The sequence below is a fragment of the Schistocerca nitens genome, chromosome 5 (assembly GCF_023898315.1).
Source record: "Schistocerca nitens isolate TAMUIC-IGC-003100 chromosome 5, iqSchNite1.1, whole genome shotgun sequence".
Lineage (NCBI taxonomy): Eukaryota > Metazoa > Arthropoda > Insecta > Orthoptera > Acrididae > Schistocerca > Schistocerca nitens.
Genome location: NC_064618.1, coordinates 800,643,699 through 800,667,621, shown reverse-complemented (window position 1 = coordinate 800,667,621; position 23,923 = coordinate 800,643,699). Strand labels below are relative to the sequence as shown.

Here is a 23,923-nt window from a genome sequence, read left to right as displayed (position 1 = left end):
TTTCCCTTTGCTTTCTGCAGTATGAAGTCGTCAGATTGTGATCAGCTGTTAAGGCTTTCCACTCCAGAGTAAACATAGTGCTCAGTGAAGCACAGTACATGGGTGCAGAGTGTACGTCCATGGTCATGTACATTGATTTTTCATTTAGCTTATTACACAAGCCTCAAAATTTCTGGTGGAAAATTATCAGTTGATGCTTTCCAGAAACTGTTAGTGTTTTTTGTGACAGCCTCCTCCTCCTCCTCCTCCTCCTCCTCCTTCTTCTTCTTCTTCTTCTTCTTCATTGCACTCCCCTCTGTATGTGCATATGAACTGCTTTTCCTCATATTATGCTGCAATAAGTGCAGATAAATTAGGTCATAGTATGTTTTTGAAAGTGTGTCTTCATTTACTTTCATGGCCATGTGTGGAATCCTATTATGGAGAAGAAAAATTGATGTGACTTTCCCATTTCATGTGCCTATCGTTACAGTGTGGAAGTGCTGTAAGCCACATGCAGAATTGTGGTTTGAGGGGGTCTTAGTGCTCAGTTTCTATTTGAGTTGAGACCATGGGTAAAAAGTTTATGGTCTAGTGTGGCCCAGCGGCTTTTTGTACAGCCATTTGAACATCTGCCTTGCTGTAGCTGTGTTACAGTATATTAAGCAAGTTTTGAACAACAAACTGGAGCTGGTGCCCAGGCAAATTGTGCGAGTAGATTAATACCTTGTGCAAAGGATTTTAACTGGGCTGAACTGGGGACAGCTAATGGTACAGTTTGGATTTTACCTCTGGACTGGAGTGAGACTGATCATTCAGTTTTGGTCAACTGGTGTATGTGACCTTTGTCTAAGATAAGTTTTAACTGTTTTTAAAAAATCTTGCTACGTTTGGATTTTGTGTGCAGAAATGCATTTTTGTGGAAGGTTTTTTGAAGTGCGCTACTTTTATGAATCGGCTGAAACTTTGCATGAAGGTAGATTAATTAATAAAGTAAAAAGAAAACCTTTTTATCCAATAATTTTGAGCCATTTTTGAGAAACAATTGTTTAAATTCAAACTACATGTAGCTTGTAAAATTTGTTCTCGTGTGAATTGAATCTGTGTAAACAATTTTAAATGAATCAGATAGACAAAAAATGCATTCTTATGATAAAATTGAAAACTTGTTTTCAAAAATCCAGCTTCATTTTAATTTTACATGGAAAAGACATGATTTTTGTTTGTTTTTTTACCCGCATCACTTCTGTGTTTCAAACTTGTGCAAATCTGTTTTAATTATTTAGGGAGGTAGACAAATACATGCAAGTAGTTGTCATCCTGTTGTTTTGTGAAGTTTTTATCGACTGCCGTGATATGGCAATCTGAATTTGCACATAAAACGCACATAAAATCTGGTTTTATGTGGGTCACACATGCTGAGATGGTTTAAAGTGATCCAGGTGATAGTAAAAAATATATTCTTACAGTAATTATAAGGTGCGGTTCCAAAAATCTTTAGTCATTCGGATTTTATATGCAAAAAATCACGCATTTGCACATGAAACTGTGCTTTGTAGAAATGTATTGCATTTTAAGTGCTGTATTCAGATATAATTAAAAAATCTGGTCTTTATATTTGATTATTGTTTCATTGTTTACACATTAAACATGGCTTAAAATCATGGAAAAATCTTTGGACATACGAAACAGTGTATGTACCAAACCAGAGTCGCCTAGCCCTGTAAAAGATGGCATACTGTTTGATCAAGCATTCAGAGCTTTATGGATGACCACACAGAAAATTAAACAAACCCAAAAATTGCTTTAAAACAACTTTCAGAAAAAAGGCACCTTATTTCTAGCAAACACAAAATGTTTTACTGGGTTTTCCTTCAAAGACTAGTATATTATTGTGTAGAAAGTTTTTCAGACAAAACAAGCTTAAGTTCATCAATTTTCGTACTGGATTGAAAAATTGGTAGTATTTTGTTGTGCATTTATTGTTTTGCAGTTCTGTTTATTTCAACCAATCAGACTCGTACTTAATTTGGATTGTTTGTTGCAATATTTTGTGCAAAAATTAATCATGTGAGGTTTTCTAGTGGGCAGGTCTTAATTTTCAGTTTTTATCATTGCACACTTTAAATAAACAATGAAAAGAATTTCAAGATAAGAGATAATAACTAGATGTATAATTTTCAGTAGTTTAGTATTTGTTGTCTGAATCTTTCAATTTGTTATATAGTAAACTTTTAAGTAAGTTTGTGACGTTCGCCTGCTTTATTTCTTTGTCGATAGTCCTCAGTGTCAATGTACTGTGTTGTTATATTTACAGAAAAATGGGGGGGGGGGGGGGTTAGGTGAGCTGGAAGTTCTACACTGACTACTGTAAATGATGTAGCTGACAGTTGCATTTCACATTTCTTTACTTTCACTGTTCACAACCCCATAATATTACACAGTTAATATGGCCAGTTCACTATTGGTTAACTTTTGATAAGCCTCATTAATAGTTTGCAGACAAACATCAGCATACTGCTGCAATAGTTTACCATTGAACATCTATGACCAGTAAAAACCTAACCATGCAGTTCTTGCAGAATAATATGGTATGTGTGGCACTATTGAACAGACACTGTCATTATTTTAACACACGGCCTATATGTGTTACACTTACTTCATGGTTAAGTTGGTGCATTATTGCTGACCTAACCAGTACAGGTTTCTCGTCCGAAAATCGGCCATGGACTGACTATCCTGGGACCAAAAATCGGGCCTTTATATATCCTCACAATAATAGGTACTGAAACTATACATTGTTTGATGTTTAAGTTACTGAAATTACAATTAAAACATAACTCGTTCAATTAACTGAATGTATAGAAAAATTCCGCCTTTTAAACAGTTTCTTCTACCACAAAGTTTAGGCCAAATTATTTGTTTAAGTAATGTAATTAACAGATTTAGTTATACAAACAATACTTTTGACAAAACTGGTAATTACTTTGGAATTAATTAAGGGCTAACTTCGTTAATATATTTTTGAATAGAGCCAAATAAATATTTTAAGAATGCTAGTGGTTCTTCTTCCAAACGTTTATAATTAGTACAGAATTTATATTTGTTTATAAGTCAACAGTAGAATCTAAGTCATGAAACAATTACTGATTTCACTGTGTAACAAAAGATATTAACTAGGATTAGTCTAAATAACTCAGGAAATTAATTACATACACAAAACTAAGCACGAAATTAGACCTGATGCTATATTCCTAAGACTGAGGGCCAACCTTTCTCTTTTATGGAAATGAAAATTATACTCATGTATGTTAATGGTAATTTGTCAAAAATGAAAAAAATGAATTTAAGGAGGCAGATGGCAAAACAAGAAGGGAAGTAAAGAGATCCCAGCTTGCTTCGTCACAAGTTACCAGGCAGGTAACTGTAGAGGAGCCAGACTAATGATCCCTAACTCGAGCAACATGGTTTGAAAGACAATAAAAAAAACTATCTGGATCAGTCTTGTCAAAGTCCAAAAAAATCTTCATCGGTTGCCAAAAATATGGTAGAGTAAAAGCTGCAAACTAGAATGAAAAATGCTCCTGTTGTGGTGCAGAAAAGGTGAATATGTCCTGGGCAGAGTTGGGTATGTAAAAGAAGGGAACTAGCTTTTCAACTTATCTGGCATCTTCAAAGACATTTAAATCAAAACATCTAGATATATTCACACTTTTTTTCAGTGTTAACCCTACTTCCTCAGTGCAATAAGCTGTCTCAGTTGCATGGTGGTGGCACACCTGCATCTTGTAATTTGTAGGCTAATGTCTGTGGTCCTGCACCCAAAATCCAGATGATTTGCCAGCCGTAGTAAACAGCATATAATATATATAATCCTGCACCGTATCAGCACGATAATTCGATAACATAACTTCTTATCTACATCAGATGCTACCTGAGACTGCTCTTCGAGTGGAATGGATCCAGTATTTACATCTGGACCCCCCCCCCCCCCTCCCTCATGGTCAGTTCCAGGCATACCCTCTGCAGAAGTGCGCTCTTAGGCATGGCACGCCTGTTGGCTCGCTGGTATTCAATTTTCAGAATCTCAGTGCACTGGCATGCACACCAGACTGGAGATGAAATGCTACTGTATAAAAATACAATTAACTTGGTGAGAGAGAAAGGTATGATGATAGCATCGTACTCACCAGCGCCTGTCAATTGGTAACTTTTTTATTTTTTATTGTTTTTACACTAACCCCATACAGGACATGAAGATAGGTACTGCCTTCAGTCTTCTGCAACATGTACTCAAAATGATTAGTCTTGAAAGTTCTCTTCCTATTAATAATTACCTCTTCTTTCTCGTAGTATGATGGTGGTGCAGCAGTCATATTCTTGAGGATTATTCCTGTGTGTCCGAAGATTTGCCGTAGAGTCATTCCATGTCAAATCAACACACTTTAAATAAAAATTTTACCTCACCCTCTTAGATTTTGCTGAAAGTTGGTATACTTATAGTGGGCACTGAGACTAAGAAAAATACCAAATTTCAATTTTTTTAATCTCAAACCATTCCTGAAATATGGTCATGTAAACTTTTCAAAAACTGGCCAAAAATGTGTGAACAGACTTTTTTCAAATTGCCCTAGGAGCTGCCCTAATTGAGCTAGAGAACTGGGAAAGGTGTCTTTTGCAGCATTTTGCATGCTCTTTCCAGGGATATACAACAAAACGTAGCTTCTAATTAATAACCTTTTTCAAAATACTAATTAATACTTTGATTTGATTTTTTTACAAAAAGTACATAATTGAAAATTTTCAAAATATTTCCATAACTACTTCATACTATTGTAAATCACATGGCAAAATATAAATGTGGGATGATGATGGGTTCATTGTTAAAAAAAAAATTATTCCGGACTCTTGTTTTTCACTAACGGCCCTAGTTTGACCAAACTGACCTTTAAGGTAGTACGTCAGTAGCGGACCGTATACATAGGGCTTGATGTCTGTACAATAATTCAGAGACTGGAGCCATTGTTGAGATGATGTCGTCTGCATTGTTACCTTCTAAGTCTTTGTGTACCTACAGCATTATTGTGCACTGTGGTTTTAGTGCAAATCAATTGTTACCTCTGTGTTGACGAGTCTGTATCTATTATATTTAATAGTTCATTTTAAAGTAAATATATACATTGAAGGGCAGTTCATAAGTGGTTTTTGTATAAATATGGAACCAAGTAAAAAGTGCAGTGCTGTAAGAGTGCAGTGTTGTAATCCATTGAAGAAGTCAAATCATTTTATTAGAGACAGGAAAAAACTGAGAAATGTCACAACATGGATGCCCAAATTATTTCCTCAAATACCAAGTGGTGCCAAGATTTGTAATAAATGTAGGAAAGATGTAACCAAATTGAAAAATGCACCAGAGCCCATCAGTGATGAAAGTGTTGAAGAGGAATCTTCTGGATCAGAGATAATCATCCGAGACCAAGACCCTGACTTCACTCCAACTTCAGTAGCTGTTAAAACATTTAACACAACACTTCAAGAACTAGGTGAGTCCCCAATTGACAAGAGAAAACTAACATCTAGGCATTACACCAAATCAAAAGTGAAGAAAATCTCATCAATGACACGTAAACTTTTTGTTGCTCCTGAAACTTCTTGGTCAGATACTGATACTGATGAATCCGTTCTTGAAAATCTTAAAAGAAACATTAAAAATTCTAAGAGTAGAGCAAAAAAACTAATGATTCTTACAAGTTTACCTGAAAAGTGGAGTGTCAGGAAAATAATGAGGGAATTTAATGCTCCTAATTACATTGTTCGGCAGTCCAAAAAAATTTTGAAAGAGAAAGGTTTCATAGAAGGTCCAAACCCAAAACCAGGGAAGTGTTTACCAACAGAAACTGTCAAAACTGTACATTCATTTTATGAAAATGATGAAGTTAGCAGGGCAATGCCAGGTATTAAAGATTGTGACAGTTACAGAAACAAGTGGAAATAAAACAAAAATATCAAAGACTTATTTTGTGTAACGTTAAAGAAGCTTACAAGCATTTTAAAGACAAGTTTCCTAACATAAAAATAGGTTTCTCTAAATTTGCTGAGTTGAGACCAAAACATTGTGTATCAGCTGGCCGGAGTGGCACACACACTGTCTGCGCGTGCACAACTCACCAAAACATAAAATTAATGACAGAAAATGCCAAACTAAATACAGTAACAAACAGCAGCTTAAACAATTATAAGCAGTGCATTGCAAAAATGCTTTGCAACCCATCATCAGTTGATTGCAACATGGGAAACTGTGAATACTGCCCAGGAGAAACTGTCATATGTAAAATTTTAAGACTCTTTTCATGAAAACTTAATTGAACAAGTTCAGTTCCGACAGTGGATGTCAGTTGACCGATGTAATCTGGAAATTGTTCAGAAAACTTCTGAAGAATTCATAGGTTTATTTTGTAGTAAGATGTCGACTTTGATTCGGCATGACTTCATTGCCAAGCAACAACGAACATTCCTTAACTCCACAAGAGAAAACCTTATGGAATTTGAATTTGTTGTCATATGTGATTTTTTAGAAAATTATAGTATAGTTCTACAGGATGAAGCTCAGAGTTTCCACTGGACAAGCCAACAGATTACCATTCATCCTTTTGTTATATATTACAAACAGGAAGACAAAATTGAGTGTATGAGCTTTGTCATTGTTTCTGATTGCCTGGGAGCACAAGACAACTGCGGTTTACACTTTTCAAAAGAAGCTAATATCATATCTAACAAATAAATTTCAAAAGGGTTCTGCCGCTCAATATAAAAATAAGAAAAACTTCCTGAACCTTTACCTTCATGAGGAAGACTTCAACATAAAACCTGAGTGGCACTTTTCAGCCACAGCACATGGGAAAGGGCCTTGTGATGGAGTAGGAGGTTCAGCAAAGAGACTGCCAGCTCGTGCAAGTTTGCAAAGGCCATACCAAAATTAGATCCAAACCACATGAGATCTATTTGAGTGGGCAGTAGATAATATCACAAATGTTGATTTTGCATATTCCACTCAAGAAGACTACGCTGCTTCAGAAATATTCTTAAAAAGCCGACTTGAAGAGGCATTGACAATCAAAGGAACACAGCAATTTCACACTTTCATTCCCAACACTACATCAAAATTAATAGTCAAATACTTCTCAGGTGATATGCAGAGTTGGGAGAGGGAAGTAACTACATCACCAGACAAACTGAAGTTACAAGATGTATCAGGCTATGTCACCATTGTATATGGCAGAAACTGGTGGCTTGGGTACATTTTAGAAAAAAACAAAGAACTTGATGAAGTGAAAATAACTTTTCTTCATCCATGTGGACCGGCTAAGTCATTCTCTTATCCTGCACATGCAGATGTCCAGTGGGTGTCAGTTGTGGATGTTCTCACAAAAGTGAATCCATTTACTCCGACAGGGAGAACATACATTCTTAATGAAAGTGATGTAAACCAAACCCAGTCAGCTTTATTAAAATGTAATATGTGAAGTTCCAAGACAATTTATTGGGAAACTGCTTTCGACTCAAAACTTAATTTTTGTCTCAGGTTAGTGTTAATGTATATTTTATAGAAAGTTGTTTCAAAATTATTGTTAGTACCTATTGTGTTAAATTTAGCTATGTACAGATACCCATACTATTTCAGTTTGTAGTTAAATGCTCAATTTCTTGTTTTTGTTATATCGGTTAATATACTGTTAGTGAAGTTGTATGAAATTAAAATAAGCAATCAACTTAATTATAAAATATGCTGATTAGTTTTGGTTTAATAAGGTGATGTTTTGATATTTCTAATACTTTTTTTACTTACCTTTCAGTATATTTTAAAGAAATTCCTGTTAAAGGTCAATTTGGTCAAACTACGGCCGTTAGTGAAAAAACAAGAGTCCGGAATAATTTTTATTAACAATGAACCCATCATCATCCCAGATTTATATTTTGCCATGTGATTTACAATAGTATGAAGTAGTTATGGAAATATTTTGAAAATTTTCAATTATGTACTTTTTGTAAAAAAAATTAAATCAAAATATTAATTAGTATTTTGAAAAAGGTTATTAATTAGAAGCTATGTTTTGTTGTATATCCCTGGAAAGAGCATGCAAAATGCTGCAAAATGACATCTTTCCCAGTTCTCTAGCTCAATTAGGGCAGCTCCTAGGACAATTTAAAAAAAGTCTGTTCACACATTTTTGGCCAGTTTTTGAAAAGTTTATATAGCCATATTTCAGGAATGGTTTGAGATAAAAAATTGAAATTTGGTATTTTTCTTAGTCTCAGTGCCCACTATAAATATACCAACTTTCAGCAAAATCTAAGAGGGTGAGGTAAAATAGGTGTGTTGATTTGACATGGAATGACTCTGTAATGGTTCATGATGCACATAGAGGGGAACAGGAGTACTTGAAGCTCGTAGAAATAGATACTTTTCTTTCACACGCTATCCAATTTTTAGTTGTTAGACAAATAGAGAACAAATATACGTCTGCATACCTCGGCAGACAAGAACAGAAGAGCTATGTCACAAGCATTAAAACAAGAGATGTGTTGTAAAAAATCTGAAGGTACATAACTTTTAATTTTTCTGCTGGCCTCTTAGATTACATTAATGTGGCGTAATATGAATTAATGTATCTTTGGGACATTAAACTGGCACCTGTATCAAATAATATATGTCGTTTGTCTACGCAGATAAACCTTACAGGTATGTACACAGTACAAATGCATCCAATGGGTGCAGGCTGCAGAGGGCATGCCTGGAACCAACTATGGAGGGAGAAGGTCACAGATACAAATACTGGACCTGTTCCATTCGAAGAGCAGTCTCGGGTAACATCTGGTGAAGAATGGCTCTGATATTCGGCAGAATACCCGACACTTCAAAGGTGTCAACAGGTCGCTGGGAAAGGCAGAAGAATTACATCGATATATAATAGCATATGGCTGAAGGAGTATACATGTAATAGCTAAAAAAGAAGTTTTTCTCAGTGGGATAAAATTCTGGGGATGTGTTTCTTCCTGGAGTGGTGCTAAATCAGTCTTTTTATTTCTGTGTTGGGGGGTGTTGATATTTTTTCACCAAGGTGACCATTTCTCCCCAAAACTCGCTCCCTGTTACATGTATGATGAGAGTTACAAGAACAAATATGTACAAATTTTTGTGCTTGTAGAGAGTGGGATGCTTCTACAATGGTAAGTGTCCGAGAGTGGGGATACCTCTATAATAGGAAGTATTCCACAGTGAGGGGTCCATGCATCCTAAACTTTAATGACACATTGTGTCATGTTGGATGACATAAGTTACTTACTTGACACAGTCCATTAAATTACATGACATGTGCACTAATACTAACAAGTAAAAGAGTGTGAATATGTCAAGAGGTTTTAATTTAAATATCTTTGAAGCTACCAGATGAGTTGAAAAGCTAGTTCCCTTCTTTTACATCCCCGACTCTGCCAGGACATACTCACCTTTTTGTGCCACGATTGGAGCTTTTTCTTTCTGGATAGTTTAATACCCAGACTTTCATCAAGCTGTACATTCTTTGCAACTGAATCTTCTAGTTTGGTCTGAAAAATATTTTGCCTATATGGCTTGGCTTATACATATGTTTAGGCTCACCTTCAAAATCAAACAATGGAAAATCTAGGATGGAATAATGACAGTATTATGAAAAGTATAGTTGATACTCAGCGTATAGTGGAGATGCTGAGTCGCAGATGGTCACAACAAAAAGACTATCAGAAAGTGAGCTTTCGGCCAACAAAGCATTTGGCAGAGATAGACAAAAGGTGCCCCCCCCCCCCCCACACACACATACACACACACACGGCCACAGTCTCTGGCTGCTGAGGCCACACTGCAAGCAGCAGCAAATTATGTGAGAAGCCATCCAGTGGTAGGGGTAAGGAGCAGACTGGGGGGGAGGGGGGGTGTAAGGGATAGTAGGGTAGGGTTGGGGCATGGTAAAGTGCTGCTTGTGGGTGCATACAGGAACGAGGTGGAGGGAAGGTAGGGCAGCTAGGTGCAGTCAGAAGGTTAGACGGAGTGCAATGGGGTGGGGGTGGGGGTTGTTAGTAGAAAAGGAGAGAAGTAAAAAGACTTTGGGTGCATTGGAGGAATAAAGGGCTGTGTAGTGCTGGAATGTGAACAGGGAAGGGGCTAGATGGGTGAGGACAGTGACTAATGAAGGTTGAGGCCAGGGGGGCTATGGGAACGGAGCATATTCTGCAAGGAGAGTTCCTACCTGCACACTTCAGTAAAGCTGGTGTTGGTGGGAAGGATCCAGATGGCACAGACTGTGAAGCAGTCATTGAAATGGAGATGGCACGCTCAGCAATGGGGGTTCAACTGTTTCTTGGTAACAGTTTTTCAGTGGCTATTTGTGCGGACAGACAGCTTATTTGGTTGTCATGCTGATGTAGAATGCAGTACAGTGGTTACAGCTTAGCTTGTAGATCATATGACTTGTTTCAGAGGTAGCCCTGCCTTTGATGGGATTGGTGATGCTTGAGATTGGACTGGAGTAGTTGGTGGTGATGGGATAATGTATAGGACAGGTCTTGCATCTAGTTCTGTTACAGGGATATGACCCATGAGGCAAGGGGTTGGGATCAGGGGTTGTGTAGGGATGGACAGGGATGTTGTATAGGTAGGTGGCGGAATACTGCTGTTGCAGGGGTAGGAAGGACATTCCTCATTTCAGGGCCTGAGGAGAACAGTCAAAACTCCGGTGGAGAATGTGATTCAGTTGCTCCAGTTCTGGGTGGTACTGAGTCATGAGGGGAATGTCCTCTGTGGCCAGACAATGGGACTTAAGGAGGTGGTTGGTGAATGTAGAGATTGCATCTGACGGGTGGACCATCAGTTGCTGAGCACACTGCTGAACACGACATTCTTCATTTCGGTACTGCTTCACAGCCTGGCCCTACAATATATCCTATGTTCCCGTAACCCTCCTAGCCTCAACCTTCGTTAGTCATTATCCTTTACCCACCTATCCCCTTCCATGTTCCCATTCCAGCACTATACAGCCCTCTATTCCAGCTTCTTCCATCATCTGCTGCTTGCAGTTTGGCCTTGGCAGCTAGAAACAGTGGTCGTGTGCGAGAGTGTTGGTTGAGTGTATGTAATTCTGATGAGAGCCTGTTTAGCCGAAAGCTGTGTTTGACAGTCTTTTTGTTGTGCCTATCTACAACTCAGCATCTCTGGTTTATGCACATCTTGTATTATGCTGAGCACACTGTTTGTACTTTCTACATTTGAGATGCTGTTTTCTTTCTTTCTTTTTTTAATAAAAGTTTGTAGACTGCCTCAATGTAATAATTTGTGACTTTTCCGAGATAGTTTACCAGAATCTTTTATGAGAATGGTGTGTTTACCCAGAGTTATAAATACTTAGAAATATTTTTATTGTAACTACAGTTTCTGTTGGGTAGAATCTGTATTTACTTTCTCTTAATAGATGCTTCTTCTTCTTCTTCTACAGATAGTTGTCAGGCCTGTTCTGGGTTTTGTTGGTCTGCAAGTTTTTGTATACCATTTTATATGTTTGTGTATGGTCAGGCTTGCAGCTTTTGGCATTTCGCTAATAACCCAGTGTTTGGCAGAACTCTGAGCTTACTTATTCATCAGTTGCATGTTTTACCTGCTGGTAGCTATGTTATATATTCAAATGCAAGTGTGCATGCACACAGTGATTATTTTTGCTTTCTGTAGAAATAAATACCCAGCTTTTGCTTCAGTGCTATCTTTTATTATTTGACAGACAATTTAGTGTTAACTGGTATTGAATTATTCTTCAGAGGGCAGCACTGAGGAAACTGATGCGTCATCTTCATGTGCTGGTCGCAGTGCACCTGTGTCAAGATTAGGGGAAGACTTATTGAGGATGTTCCTTGAAGAAATAAATCCAGATGTTACTGTGGAAGTTGGAGGTCGACGTATGAAGGCCCATAAATGCATTTTGTCATCTCGCTGCCAGTATTTTGCTGCCATGCTGAGTGGTGGATGGGTTGAAAGTGCTGGCAATGTTATTTCATTACAAGGGTAAGAAACTATTACAGCTGTAACTAAATTTTTAGTGGTAATGAACTTCATGTCAACAAATACAAAATGTGTTTGTTCCCATCTATCATATAGTTTACAGATATTGTTTTTCTGTATCAGTAGTAAGTATTGTTAGTCACAATAGTTGTTTTGAACTGTAAAGTGAAATGTTTCATGCCTGGGAACATAAAATACAGGGGATCTGGTTATATTTGATTTTAAAGTGGAAATTCACAGGTCATCTCAGTATGAAGGTATTGTGTATTGAATGATGACAAGGTTAGAATTGCACTCTGCATAAGCAAAGACTTCCTGTTTTAATTATGATGTTGGCATTGCCATCACTCGCAGAATTTGAACAGTAAAGCAAGCACATGAATCTTAGTAGCCATATAATTTGCGCCATTGTGGCTTTGTTTCGCAGAAATTCTTAGTACACTGTTGTAGAGTTGTATGAAGTCTTCTGGACACACGAAACCAGAAATCTTCCAAGCGCACTAGATTCATGTTGACTGTTCGTAAAGATAATTATTGCTTATGTTCAGACTTCATGGTTTTCAATCTTCGAATAAGGAGCAAGTGAATGTGAAAAATAGGCCTTTAGTTTGGCCAAATTATTCCTTCACGAACAGCTATTGGCTGTTTACCATCTGTCAGCTAATAAAGAGATGTACAGTTGGTGGTATACCTACTTTTTGAGCATGGAATGACTGCTATCTGTTCCATACTTCAGTTCCTGGCCACTCAAAAAATTATTCAATTCAGATTCAGGTGAAGCATCCATCAATGGGGATCTAATACTCAAAATCCCTAAATATGTGCGGTGGATAATGATGAGAATTGCATTTTTGGTCATTAAATACGTACATGACTGCTTTTTAACAAAAGTTCTACTTTATGGCAAATCTAAATTCAAACACTAAGAGTTTAGGTAAATGTTCTGCTCAGTTTTCATTACTATACACCACATACAATGAAAACTGCACTGTAAATTATTCTTCAAAGGGTTATCGCAGTTTATTACTGTCTCTCAAACGTGTTGAAACATAACTTTTTTGTGTTCTGAAACTTTTCATACACGTAATGCGTCTCGTATTTCCCATTGTGCCTTTAAATACTCAGTTCAAATTAACATTCAGAATAATAAACGATCTGGCTTGGTACAACATACGAGCATTAGATCAGTCTGCTAGTTAAGTAATACAATGACTGATGGTTACAAAGTTTTTAATCATCTCTTGGATAGCTGCAGTGGTACCCCAATGCACTTTGGCAGCTCTCCCATTGTCACCTTGCTGCCCCTGTGCACGATGCTGAGACGGTAGGCGATATAAAAAGAGACAAATGAATGACAGCTATAGACGGACCATTACATGCATCCCTTGGAGACGAAGCAGCTCAGTGTAAGTTGCAGGTTGGACAAAACAAGTCGTTAGTTGGGTCAACTGCAAATTGACATCTTCAGAGGCAAAAACTTTAAGCTGATAACAAAAGATTACAGACATAGACTCATGTTGGAATTGCTACAATTTAAGCACTGTGTACCTCTTTATGTTTTTACTACTCTTTTCATCGTCAATCAATCATCAGTAGGGCCAGGAAAATTTTGCATAAATGATGAAGGGAAAAATAATGCAATTTTCAGTGACATGATGCAAAATTAGCAATTTTTGTGAAATGGTGTGAAATTTTGCATTTTCCCCATTACTTTGTAAAAATCTTGTCAATCTGACAGCAGCAGTTTATATTGGAAACTGATAATTATTGAATGCTGAAATTGGTTCTTTAGTTTTTTCTACAAGAATTGCATATAATCTTAAGATCAGTTGTTTTTTGCCTAAGGAACTATGGCTCTAGATGTGACATCAGTCTTACACTGAAGTGACAGTTTGTTATCTTTGTGAGACTTCCTGACAATTTTGCACAATTTCTTGTACAAAAAAGGTGTGGTTTTGAGAAATCTTTAACTTGTGCATCAGTTAAATTAGTTTATTTTTCTAGTATGCAAGCTTGCTAGTGTTGGGTGCTCCTGTTGTCTAAATAGGAAAAAGAATACATTGTGTTGTACAGAAGGCGGAGTTTAAAAACCCAAAAATGAAAACAAATATGGCACTTTAGTTGTGCAAATTTCAAAACCACTTTTTGACCTAACCTAGTCCCCGGCCTACACAACAGGTGCAACCAACTTCATTTACAAAATAGTAAAAGGAATATTGACTAAGGATTCTCAGTGTTCTGTTGTACTGCTGGAAATACATTTGCCTGACGTTGTGTGTCCTGTGCGGTGATTGGCTGATGGAAACAAACTGAGTGAGTGCAGTGTTGGTAAAGTGATGTATTTTGTGCTGTTCGTATTTATACTTGTGTACTACACAAATATGCAGTTAAACTTGTGCACCATGTTAAAGATCTCTCCAAAAGACTTTATTTCTGTGACACAAATTGTACGAAAAACATTGGGAAATCTGATGTTGCTGGATAAAATGTTACCTGTTTCCAATTTAAAGGTAAAGATTGCTTCATTACTGTGGGAAAATGAATTTTTGGTCATCAAACCCATAAACTTTTGAGGAATGTAAAGGGACTAATACTTCAGGCAAAAGTGAAGGAAATACTGAAACACTGGGTTGCACCTTCAAATTAGACTAACAACTCTTTTGGCCATTGATCCATGTATTAAGTCTGGATTCTTGATTCAACAGTGGGATGATAATGAACTGTTACAATGCTGACATAATAGTCTATATGCACACATAGAATGGTTGATCTCAGCTGTCTAAGATATTCTGAAGATATACAGATCCCTTTATAATTTAGTGGGAAAAGCAACTTTTCAAGCCAATAGGACATGGTGTTGTGCTGAAGACAATTTGTCTTCATGTTCAAATGTAGACTCCTGACACTTGCTTTCACATCACAGGAAAGTATTACACAATGGAAAATCCAGGATGGAATAATGACAATATTATGAAAAGGACAGACTGCTACTCACTGCTATATAGCAGACACTCATTCACAGACAGGCACAACAGAGACTGCTACACATTGAAGCTTTCAGCCAAACGATCCTCGTCTAAACTAGATAACCCACACACACATCCACACAAGCTCAAATCACACACACAAGACCACTGTCTCTGGTCACGGTATGTGTACGGTTTATAACGTGTGAGAGTGAAGCATTGTTGAGATTTACTGTTTTTTTGTGTGTGTGTGTGTGTGTGTGTGTGTGTTAATTTGTTAGTATTAGTTTCAAGTTGTAATTTGGTCACTGTAATGTGTCTGTGTTTCTACTCCTTCCCTCAGATGAGCTGCAATACGATTTACGGTTACTGTAATGGTGCAGACACATTTTAGCATGAATGCAGTAATCATATTTAAATAGAACAAGCTGAAGTAACCTTTCAAAGATATGACTGGAAGCTACTCCTATAAATAAATTGTGTAAACATAGTAACATTATGTGTTTGTGTTGTGTCATCAGTTAGAGTAATTGGAAGAGTTTTGACTTTCCAGTCATTTGGGATGAATTCTTTATCATATCTAATACTATTTTTCTATGTAGAAAGGTGCTATATTTCACAAATTTTGTATTCATTTTCAGATTCTCATATAATGCAGTCCATTTTGCACTTTGCCACATCTATAGTGGAGCAAGCAACATACCAGATAGTATTAGCATAGTAGAGTTAGCAACATTGGCTGACATGCTTGGTCTGGAGGGCCTGAAAGAAGTAATTATGTATACTTTGAAAGTAAAGTATTGCCATTTTTTTCACAAGGTAGGTCCATACAAATATATTTATTATTAGGCCAAAGATTTTTTAATTCGTCAATAACGCAGTAAAGCAATTTGTACTGACATTCAACAGACATGAGATATGTCTCAGTAGTGTTTTAATACACTTCTCAAAGGAGTGATCATTTATTTACTATATGTAATGAATGTACATTATAAATGTCAAAATATCATAAATTGTTGTAGTTAGTTTTAACTGCTTGATATGGAAACATGACCTTTTTATTCTGGTGGATGTTCACTGTTCACCATATTTGCTATAAAAGCTTTTGAGTGACTGCATTTTATTCGTAAAATGCAAAACTGTCCTAGGTCTTTCTGAGTGTTTGATTTGCCACCTCTCATTGGGGCCCATTTATTAATGAAACAAAAGATGATTTTAAATTACAAACAATGGAAAGTCTAGAGTGGAATGGATAGATTGCTTCCCACCCTACAAAGGTGGTGTTGAGGCACAGAATGGACAATGAAGAAGAATGCTGAAAATATTTCAGCTTTTGTACAAAGTTCCTCTTCAGAAGCAGAAAACTCATGTTGCTTTTATTTTATTTTATGTATTTCTCCATCCAAGAATTTCCATTATTCTTGTGTATTAGCAGCCTTCTTTTTCATTGTGCTGGTCTTTGACTCAATGCCACCCCTGTACGGGGAGTAGCAGCAGTCTGTCATTTTGTTGTCTGTTTCAGTTACAGTTCACTTTAGAGTCAATAATACAATAATTTTTTTTTTTCAGTGACAATATCTCCATATCCACTACATTTCCTGTTCTTTAATCTCATACCCTGCAAGCAGGTTTTGCACTTGATTTTGGAGGTCCTGATTGCTTAATTGTTCTTTGTGCAGTATTAGTTGATATACTTTGTTGTTTATTAATGATGACACATCTTTCCTTTAACATATGAGAAGCAGATATGGTTTTGAGAATGTAAAGTACTTTTATTAGTGTTTTTTTTTGCTAACAAATTCCTTATATCAATATGCAGGGTGAGTCATAAATAAGGAAAATATTTTTGTGCAATGTCACACATTGCGTTACAAACACACAAATTTTCCCATATTTTTGTGTCCGTAAATGGAACTGCAACAAAATTTTGTAAAACTGAGAAATGTGGAGGGAAATGTTGAGTGTTCTTATGCAGCTACCTGAGCCAGGAGGAAAAACTGGCAAGGCTGTATAACTTATCTGCATTACAAGCAGCATTCTTCCTTGCATCATCACCCACTCTTTCTGTTTACAACTCCAACTTCATAATGCATCAGACTGTTGTAGTTGTTGCACTGTGTGGTTCTCAAGTCCTTACACAATTGTTTTTACTCTGTGATGAGATGTGTTTTTTCCCATATCTTCCAGTGCTGTCAAGTACAATAGAGTTTCCTGTGATAAGTTTGTGGAAGACCAACATGTTCATATCTTTGAGGTTCAGTGTTTCATAAAAAGGTCAATTTGTTTCTTATTTTGTGGACAAGCCCAGGAGAAAAGACATAACAGCAATAGATCTTGATTTGTGTGTAGCAGTATGCGATCTTTGGAATATTTTTCCTCATTTATAACTCATTGTGTATATAAGACGATATATTCCTGCGTATTGAACACTAGAGACATTAACAGATAGGCATAGAACAACAATATGGAAAGATTAGAGTGCTACTCATGTCAAGGAAGTGTTGAGTTGCAGAGAGGTGTAATGAAAAAGAACACTAGAATTAATTAATTAATTTATTTATTTATTTTATTTTATTTTATTTTTTTGCTTTCGGGCAGTCCTCCTTCAGAAGTAGAACACTCACATTCACATACACATGGTCATTGTAATCACAGAATGCTAAGGCCTGACTCTGAGTCTGGCTTTAGTGCCTGTATCTACATAATTTAAGGCATTTTCATGTAGCTTGTAACTAGTGAGTTTATATTGTTATAGTTGAAAACTGTTTCTTTATTTTTAAGCCGTGTTCTATGTGTGCTGTTGGAGTACTGGAATGCCTTCCTCTGGCTGCAGCATACGGATTGGATGATATTTACAGAAAAAGTTTAAAGTGGATCACCAAACACTTTGTGAAAATTTGGCCTACAAAAGGTTTTGCTACCTTACCAAGAGAATTAATAGATAAATGTTTCCAGCAGCATGTTGTTCACATGGTAAGCTCTCAGATAGCTAGAAAACCAAACATTCATCTCTTAAGCTCAAGATCATTTGAATCATAACACTCTCTCATCTGAAAATTGTCATGAATATTTCAAACAGCAGTTTCACAGTTGTGTGAAAGAGCCAGTGAACTTGGCTTTGTGTTACTTGGCTGTTATATGAAAGGGACTGCTCTGTTTTTTGCCCCCCCCCCCCCCCCCCAATCAGTTGCATGATTAACTTTGAGCCTTTGTTGATTACACAATAGATTCTTTTGGAGTAAAGTTCTCTGCAGTCAGTTTTACTGAATACTGTATCAATACCTTAGATCTCAGTAAAGTTATGTTTTGCAGGGTATTGAAATGTATTGTAATTGCTCTCTCTTTTGTTTTCCACCAGTTCTGAAACGTAGCTGAATCTCGGACACCTTGATGCCAGTTATTCATTCACAAAAATTTCAAAGTTAAATAAATAATAGGAGACTGTTAATTGTCAATGATTCTCCAAGTTTTTCCAGTGACTAGAATAATTAATATTTTCATGTATTATTTGCATGTTTAATATTTAAATTAGAACCTTTCCTTTCATTATTAAGGTGAGTTAGTGATTGGCAACTGATTGTGAGAGTTTGTTTGTTTATTCCTCGAGATATTAGGAACATGTCATTGAGATGTAACTTGTGTGGTTAGTGCTGTATACATTACTGATGACAAAGTAGGAGCAAAAGTGGGAGTCAGTGTAAAAAAACTGTAAATTAAAGTTAAAATGTTGTAAGTACTGCTCATCAGAAGCTGTAAATGTATAACGATGCTGAGTAAGATGGTCATCTCTCGAATTGGTGGCAAGTGTTTTGAGTCCCAAGTGATAAGAACTCTGAAAAAAATTATTATTTCTTGTATTGTAGCATAATAGCTGAAATTTAAACACAGACTGTTACCCTCAACTTCGGCTACTCTCATTTAGCACATCCTTCTGAATGTTTTCAACTAATGAAACATCATCTGCTACTGTGGCTAACATAGTACAAGGGCTATAGGAAAGTTCTGGTAGAGTTTAAATACTTTTGGATTAAAGGAGGCCACTCACATAAAAGAAGAAACGTTGAGTTTGGCAAAAAAAAAATACACTCGCTAGCTTTCTCAAGCTAGAGTAAAACATGCCCATCCACATGCCTATGCTCCTACATAGTGCCAGCTGGATGCACAGTGCGATTGTTGCATTTTGGCAGGTGGGCTAGGTTGGGGGGGGGGGGGGGTCTAGAGGGAGAGAAGCAGGAGACAGGGAGAGGGATTGAGAATGAGTGGCTATTAACTTGGAAGGAGGCAGCCAGTTTGCCAGCTAGAAATGTGGGTAGGAGGGTGTTATAACCTTTAATCACCAATAATTGCATGGATATTCACACACACTCACTTAGAAACAATAGGTGGTTACATGACAACAACTCAGTATCTCTCATTCAACTGCCATGCCGTGACATGCAGCCAGTGCCGTTCGTAGCTAGGTGGCGCTCAGCCGAGTTGCAGAGCGCCTCTATCGCCGTTTGCGCGTACTGTCGTGGCGGCACTGTTAAATGTCATGGCACTGTCACAACACTTTTCCCCCCTTGAAAAAAAAAACACTCACTTTCTTGGAGACATTTTGGACAGTGCGGAGACATCCATGGCCTCTTGTGAGGCCCCGAGAAGATCCCGCGGAGAGACACAAGTGTACGGTCGAAAATGTCCAGGACGGAAGCCTGTGCGTGGAACGTGCCTCCTGGCCGAGATGATGGGTGAAAACTCCGGAGCAGCATCCATAGGTGTCGTGGACCTGGGGGTGTGCTCCAGCGAGATGGGTCCCGGAGAAGACGGCGTCGCGACTGGGGCCGGTTCCGGCGTACTCGGAAGCGGTAGCGACGTCGCCTGCAGCAACACGTACGGTAGATCGGCAGCAGCGACAGGACTGGCTTCTCGGGCTGGTGGAGGCGAAGGAAGGGGCGGTGGCACCGGCATGGCCACCACTCGTGGGCGCATCTGGTCGTAATGGCGAACAACCGTGCCGCCGTCCGTACGTATTTCACAAAGCCGGCGGCCGCGAAGAGCCTTGACCACCCCTGGAATCCATTTAGGGCGAGATCCATACCCTCGTGCCCACAAGTCGGCGCCCACTGAGTATTTTCCCGCACTAGGGGACACGGCACAAGGCCTGACAGGGTGAAGCGGGTGCAGTAGAGTGTGCGGCTGGCGGCCATGCAAGAGTTCAGCAGGGCTGCGATCACCCAGAGGCATGAAGCGATAAGAACTCAGAAATTGCAGCAGAGCGTCGTCTGTGGAAAAATCACTAAGGAATTTTTTCATCTGGCTTTTGAAAGTGCGGACAAGGCGCTCGAACTCCCCATTCGATTGCGGATGGAAGGGCGGTGCTGTAACATGATGAATCCCTTGTCCAGTACAAAAATCATGGAAGGCCTGTGAAGAGAACTGAGGGCCATTGTCCGTGACGATCGTGGATGGAAGACCTTCTAGTGCAAAGATTTTGGACAAAGCCAGCGTCGTCGGCGCAGTGGTGGACGACGGACATCGAACAACAAACGGAAACTTCGAGAAGGCGTCAATCAGCAGTAGCCAATAAGTACCGAGGAAGGGGCCGGCAAAGTCAGCGTGCACCCGTTCCCATGGCTGCACCAGATCAGGCCACGGAGAGGGCAGCCAGTTGTTGAGCACACTGACCACACGCAGCAACCATGTGGACGATGTCCGAATCAATACTGGGCCAATAAACGTGCCTGCGGGCCAGGGACTTAGTCCGAGAAATACCCCAATGGCCTTCATGCAACAGTTTGAGAACATCTTTGCGAAGAGAGGCTGGCACCACGACCCGTGGAGATGTGCCATCTGTGGCCAGAAGAACAACACCATCACGAACAGACAGACCAAGGCGCAAGGCATGGTAGTTGCGAAGGGGATCCGATGCCCAGCCCTTGGTCCTGTCCGGCCAACCCCGTTGAACAAAACCGATCACCTGACGCAGGACCGGGTCCCGCGCAGTAGCCAACGCGACCTGCGAACCTGTAAGTGGAAAACCCTCGACCGCACGACGTTCTTCCTCATCAATGTGGAAACAGAGTAGTTCATCACGATCGAAAACCGGTCAGGGCCCATCGGCAATCGCGACAATGCGTCAGCGTTGGCGTGCTGGGCCGTGGGGCGATAGTGAATCTCATAGTGAAAACGAGACAAGTATAAGGCCCAACGTTGCAGGCGGTGAGCTGCCTTATCCGGAAGAGACACCGATGGGCTGAACAGAGAGACCAGCGGCTTGTGGTCGGTGACGAGGTGAAACTTAGAACCATACAAAAAAACGCTGAACTTTTTTAGAGCATAAATGATAGCGAGCGCCTCCTTTTCGATTTGAGAGTAACGCCGTTGCGCATCGTTGAGGGTGTTGGAAGCATAGGCGATGGGTTGTTCCGACCCATCCTCATACCGATGGGCGAGAACAGCCCCTAGGTCATACTGTGACGCGTCAGTCGCCAGAACCAAGTGCTGACCCGGACGGAATGTGGCAAGGCAAGGCGCTGACTGCAAATGAGCCTTCAGGCGGACAAAAGCCTGCTCACACTCGTCAGTCCAACAGAAAGGAATGTTTTTGCGTAACAGCTGATGCAGAGGATGAGCTACCGCCACCGCGGATGGAATGAATAAGCAATCTTGCCTAGAAACGCCTGAAGTTCTTTGACCGTAGACGGCCGGGGTAGAGCGTTAATGGCCGCAACGTGCTGACGTAGAGTACGTATACCCTCACGGGACAAGTGGAAACCAAGATACACAATGGAGGGTTGGAAGAACTGTGACTTGTCCAGATTGCACTTCAACCCAACCGAATGCAAAACCCGAAACAGTGAACGCAAATTGCGAAGGTGCTCCTCAGTGGAGGCCCCCGTCACAACAATGTCATCCAGATAGTTGATGCAGCCGGGAACGGAAGCCGTGAGCTGTTCCAAAAACCGCTGAAAAATGGCCGGCGCGCTAGCGACGCCAAATATTAACCGCTGGTACTGATACAACCCACAAGGAGTGTTGATGACGAGAAATTCCTTGGAAGAAGCATCCAACGGCAACTGATGGTACGCCTCCGATAAGTCAAGTTTGGAAAAGAACTGGCCCCCAGCGAGCTTGGTAAATAACTCCTCAGGACGGGGAAGAGGATAAGTGTCAATGAGGCTCTGAGCATTGGCAGTGGCTTTAAAATCACCACACAATCGCAGACTCCCGTTTGGTTTAGAAACCACCACGATTGGCGATGCCCATTCGCTGGAGGTAACAGGAAAGAGAATACCTCAAGCTATTAACCTGTCTATCTCAGCCTTGGCAGGTGCACGCAATGCCACCGGAATAGGGCGTGCCCGGAAAAACTTAGGGCAAGCTGTAGGTTTAAGAGTAATGTGGGCTTCAAAATCCTTGGCACGACCCAGATCAGCAGAGAACACGGACGAAAATTCAGAACACAACCCATCCAGCTGTTGATACGGAATATCCTCAGATATGAGGTGCACATCATCATCAATGGAGGACCCGAACAACTGGAAAGCATCATAACCGAACAGGTTTTCAGTGCCCGCATGATCCACCACATAAAACGTGAGGGGCCTAACAACAGACTTGTAGGCAGTGGAAGTATCAAACTGGCCAATGATAGGAATTTTCTGTTTATTATAAGTTCTCAGATTTCGCATAACTGGAGACATGGGAGGGGAGCCCGACTTCAAATACGTGTGAGAATTAATGAGAGTTACTGCAGAGCCAGTGTCCATTTGCATGCGAATGTCTTTATCCAGAACACGAACAGTAACAAACAACCTATTTGTTAGAGAAAGCACACAGTTAACATCCATGTCCAATGCCTCGTCCTCGTCGACAGGAACTTTAGGGGACTGACACACAGAAGCAATGTGGCCTTTTTTCCTACATGAATTACATGTGGCCCAACATTTTGGACACGCGGCCCTGTCATGCTGTACGAAACAACGTGGACAAGAAGGAAGTGCGGAACAAACCTGATTCTGTGGTTGCTGTTTTCGCTGCGAGCGTTGCGGCCCAACGCGACGATGTTTATGCGAGTGAACCGCCGCCACATCTTCGTTCTCCTGTGAAACAGGCAAATTGTCCGTGTCGAAAGTTGACTGTACAGCGCCTACATCACACCACGCGTCTATTTGCGCGCCAGCGGCGTGAGACACTTCAAAGGATTGAGCGATGCTTAGAACTTCCGACAACGACGGGTCTGGTAGTTGTAGGGCACGTTGCCTAACTTTTTTATCAGGAGCAAGCCGTAGAATAGCATCCCTAACCATTGAATTAGCATAAGACTCATGATGAGTGTCCGTGACAAACTGACATTTCCTACTCAGACAGTGTAGTTCCGCCGCCCAAGCCCGGTAAGATTGATGGGGCTGTTTACGACACCTGTAGAATGCCACGCGGGCGACAACGACGTGGGTGTTTTTGCGGTAATAGTTAGACAGAAGTCACACATTTCTTGGAAGGACAGGGAGGCAGGTTCCCGCAGAGGGGCTAACTGAGATAGCAGCTGATAGATCCGTGGGGAAATCCAAGTTAGAAATAACGACTTACACATAGGAGTGTCGACAACGCCGAAAGCCAAGAAGTGTTGCCGCAAACGCTTCTCATAATCCTCCCAGTCTTCAGTGGCCTCATCGTAAGGAGGGAATGGAGGTGGAGAAGAGGAAGACAGACGATGAGTAAGCGACGTCGACAACGCCTGAATAGCAGCCGTCAGCTGTGTTTGTTGTTCAATGAGCGCTTGCATAAGCTGTTCCATGTCTGCCCCGTCACGAACACACAAATCCACAACGCAGTGAAAATATCCGACCTCGTCGCCAAAAAGTGTTATAACCTTTAATCACCAATAATTGCGTGGATATTCAAACACACTCAC

General features: G+C 39.8%; 1 protein-coding gene across 1 annotated transcript in view; it reads left to right on the top strand.

The window, feature by feature from the left end:
- Positions 1–23,923, top strand: part of LOC126260725 (uncharacterized) — a 185,130-nt gene that overhangs the window by 78,935 nt on the left and 82,272 nt on the right. Inside the window, exons 5-7 of the mRNA XM_049958063.1 lie at positions 11,821–12,064; positions 15,669–15,846; positions 17,809–18,000. Of these exons, the coding sequence (XP_049814020.1) occupies positions 11,821–12,064; positions 15,669–15,846; positions 17,809–18,000 (614 nt within the window). The remainder of the gene's footprint in view (positions 1–11,820; positions 12,065–15,668; positions 15,847–17,808; positions 18,001–23,923) is intronic.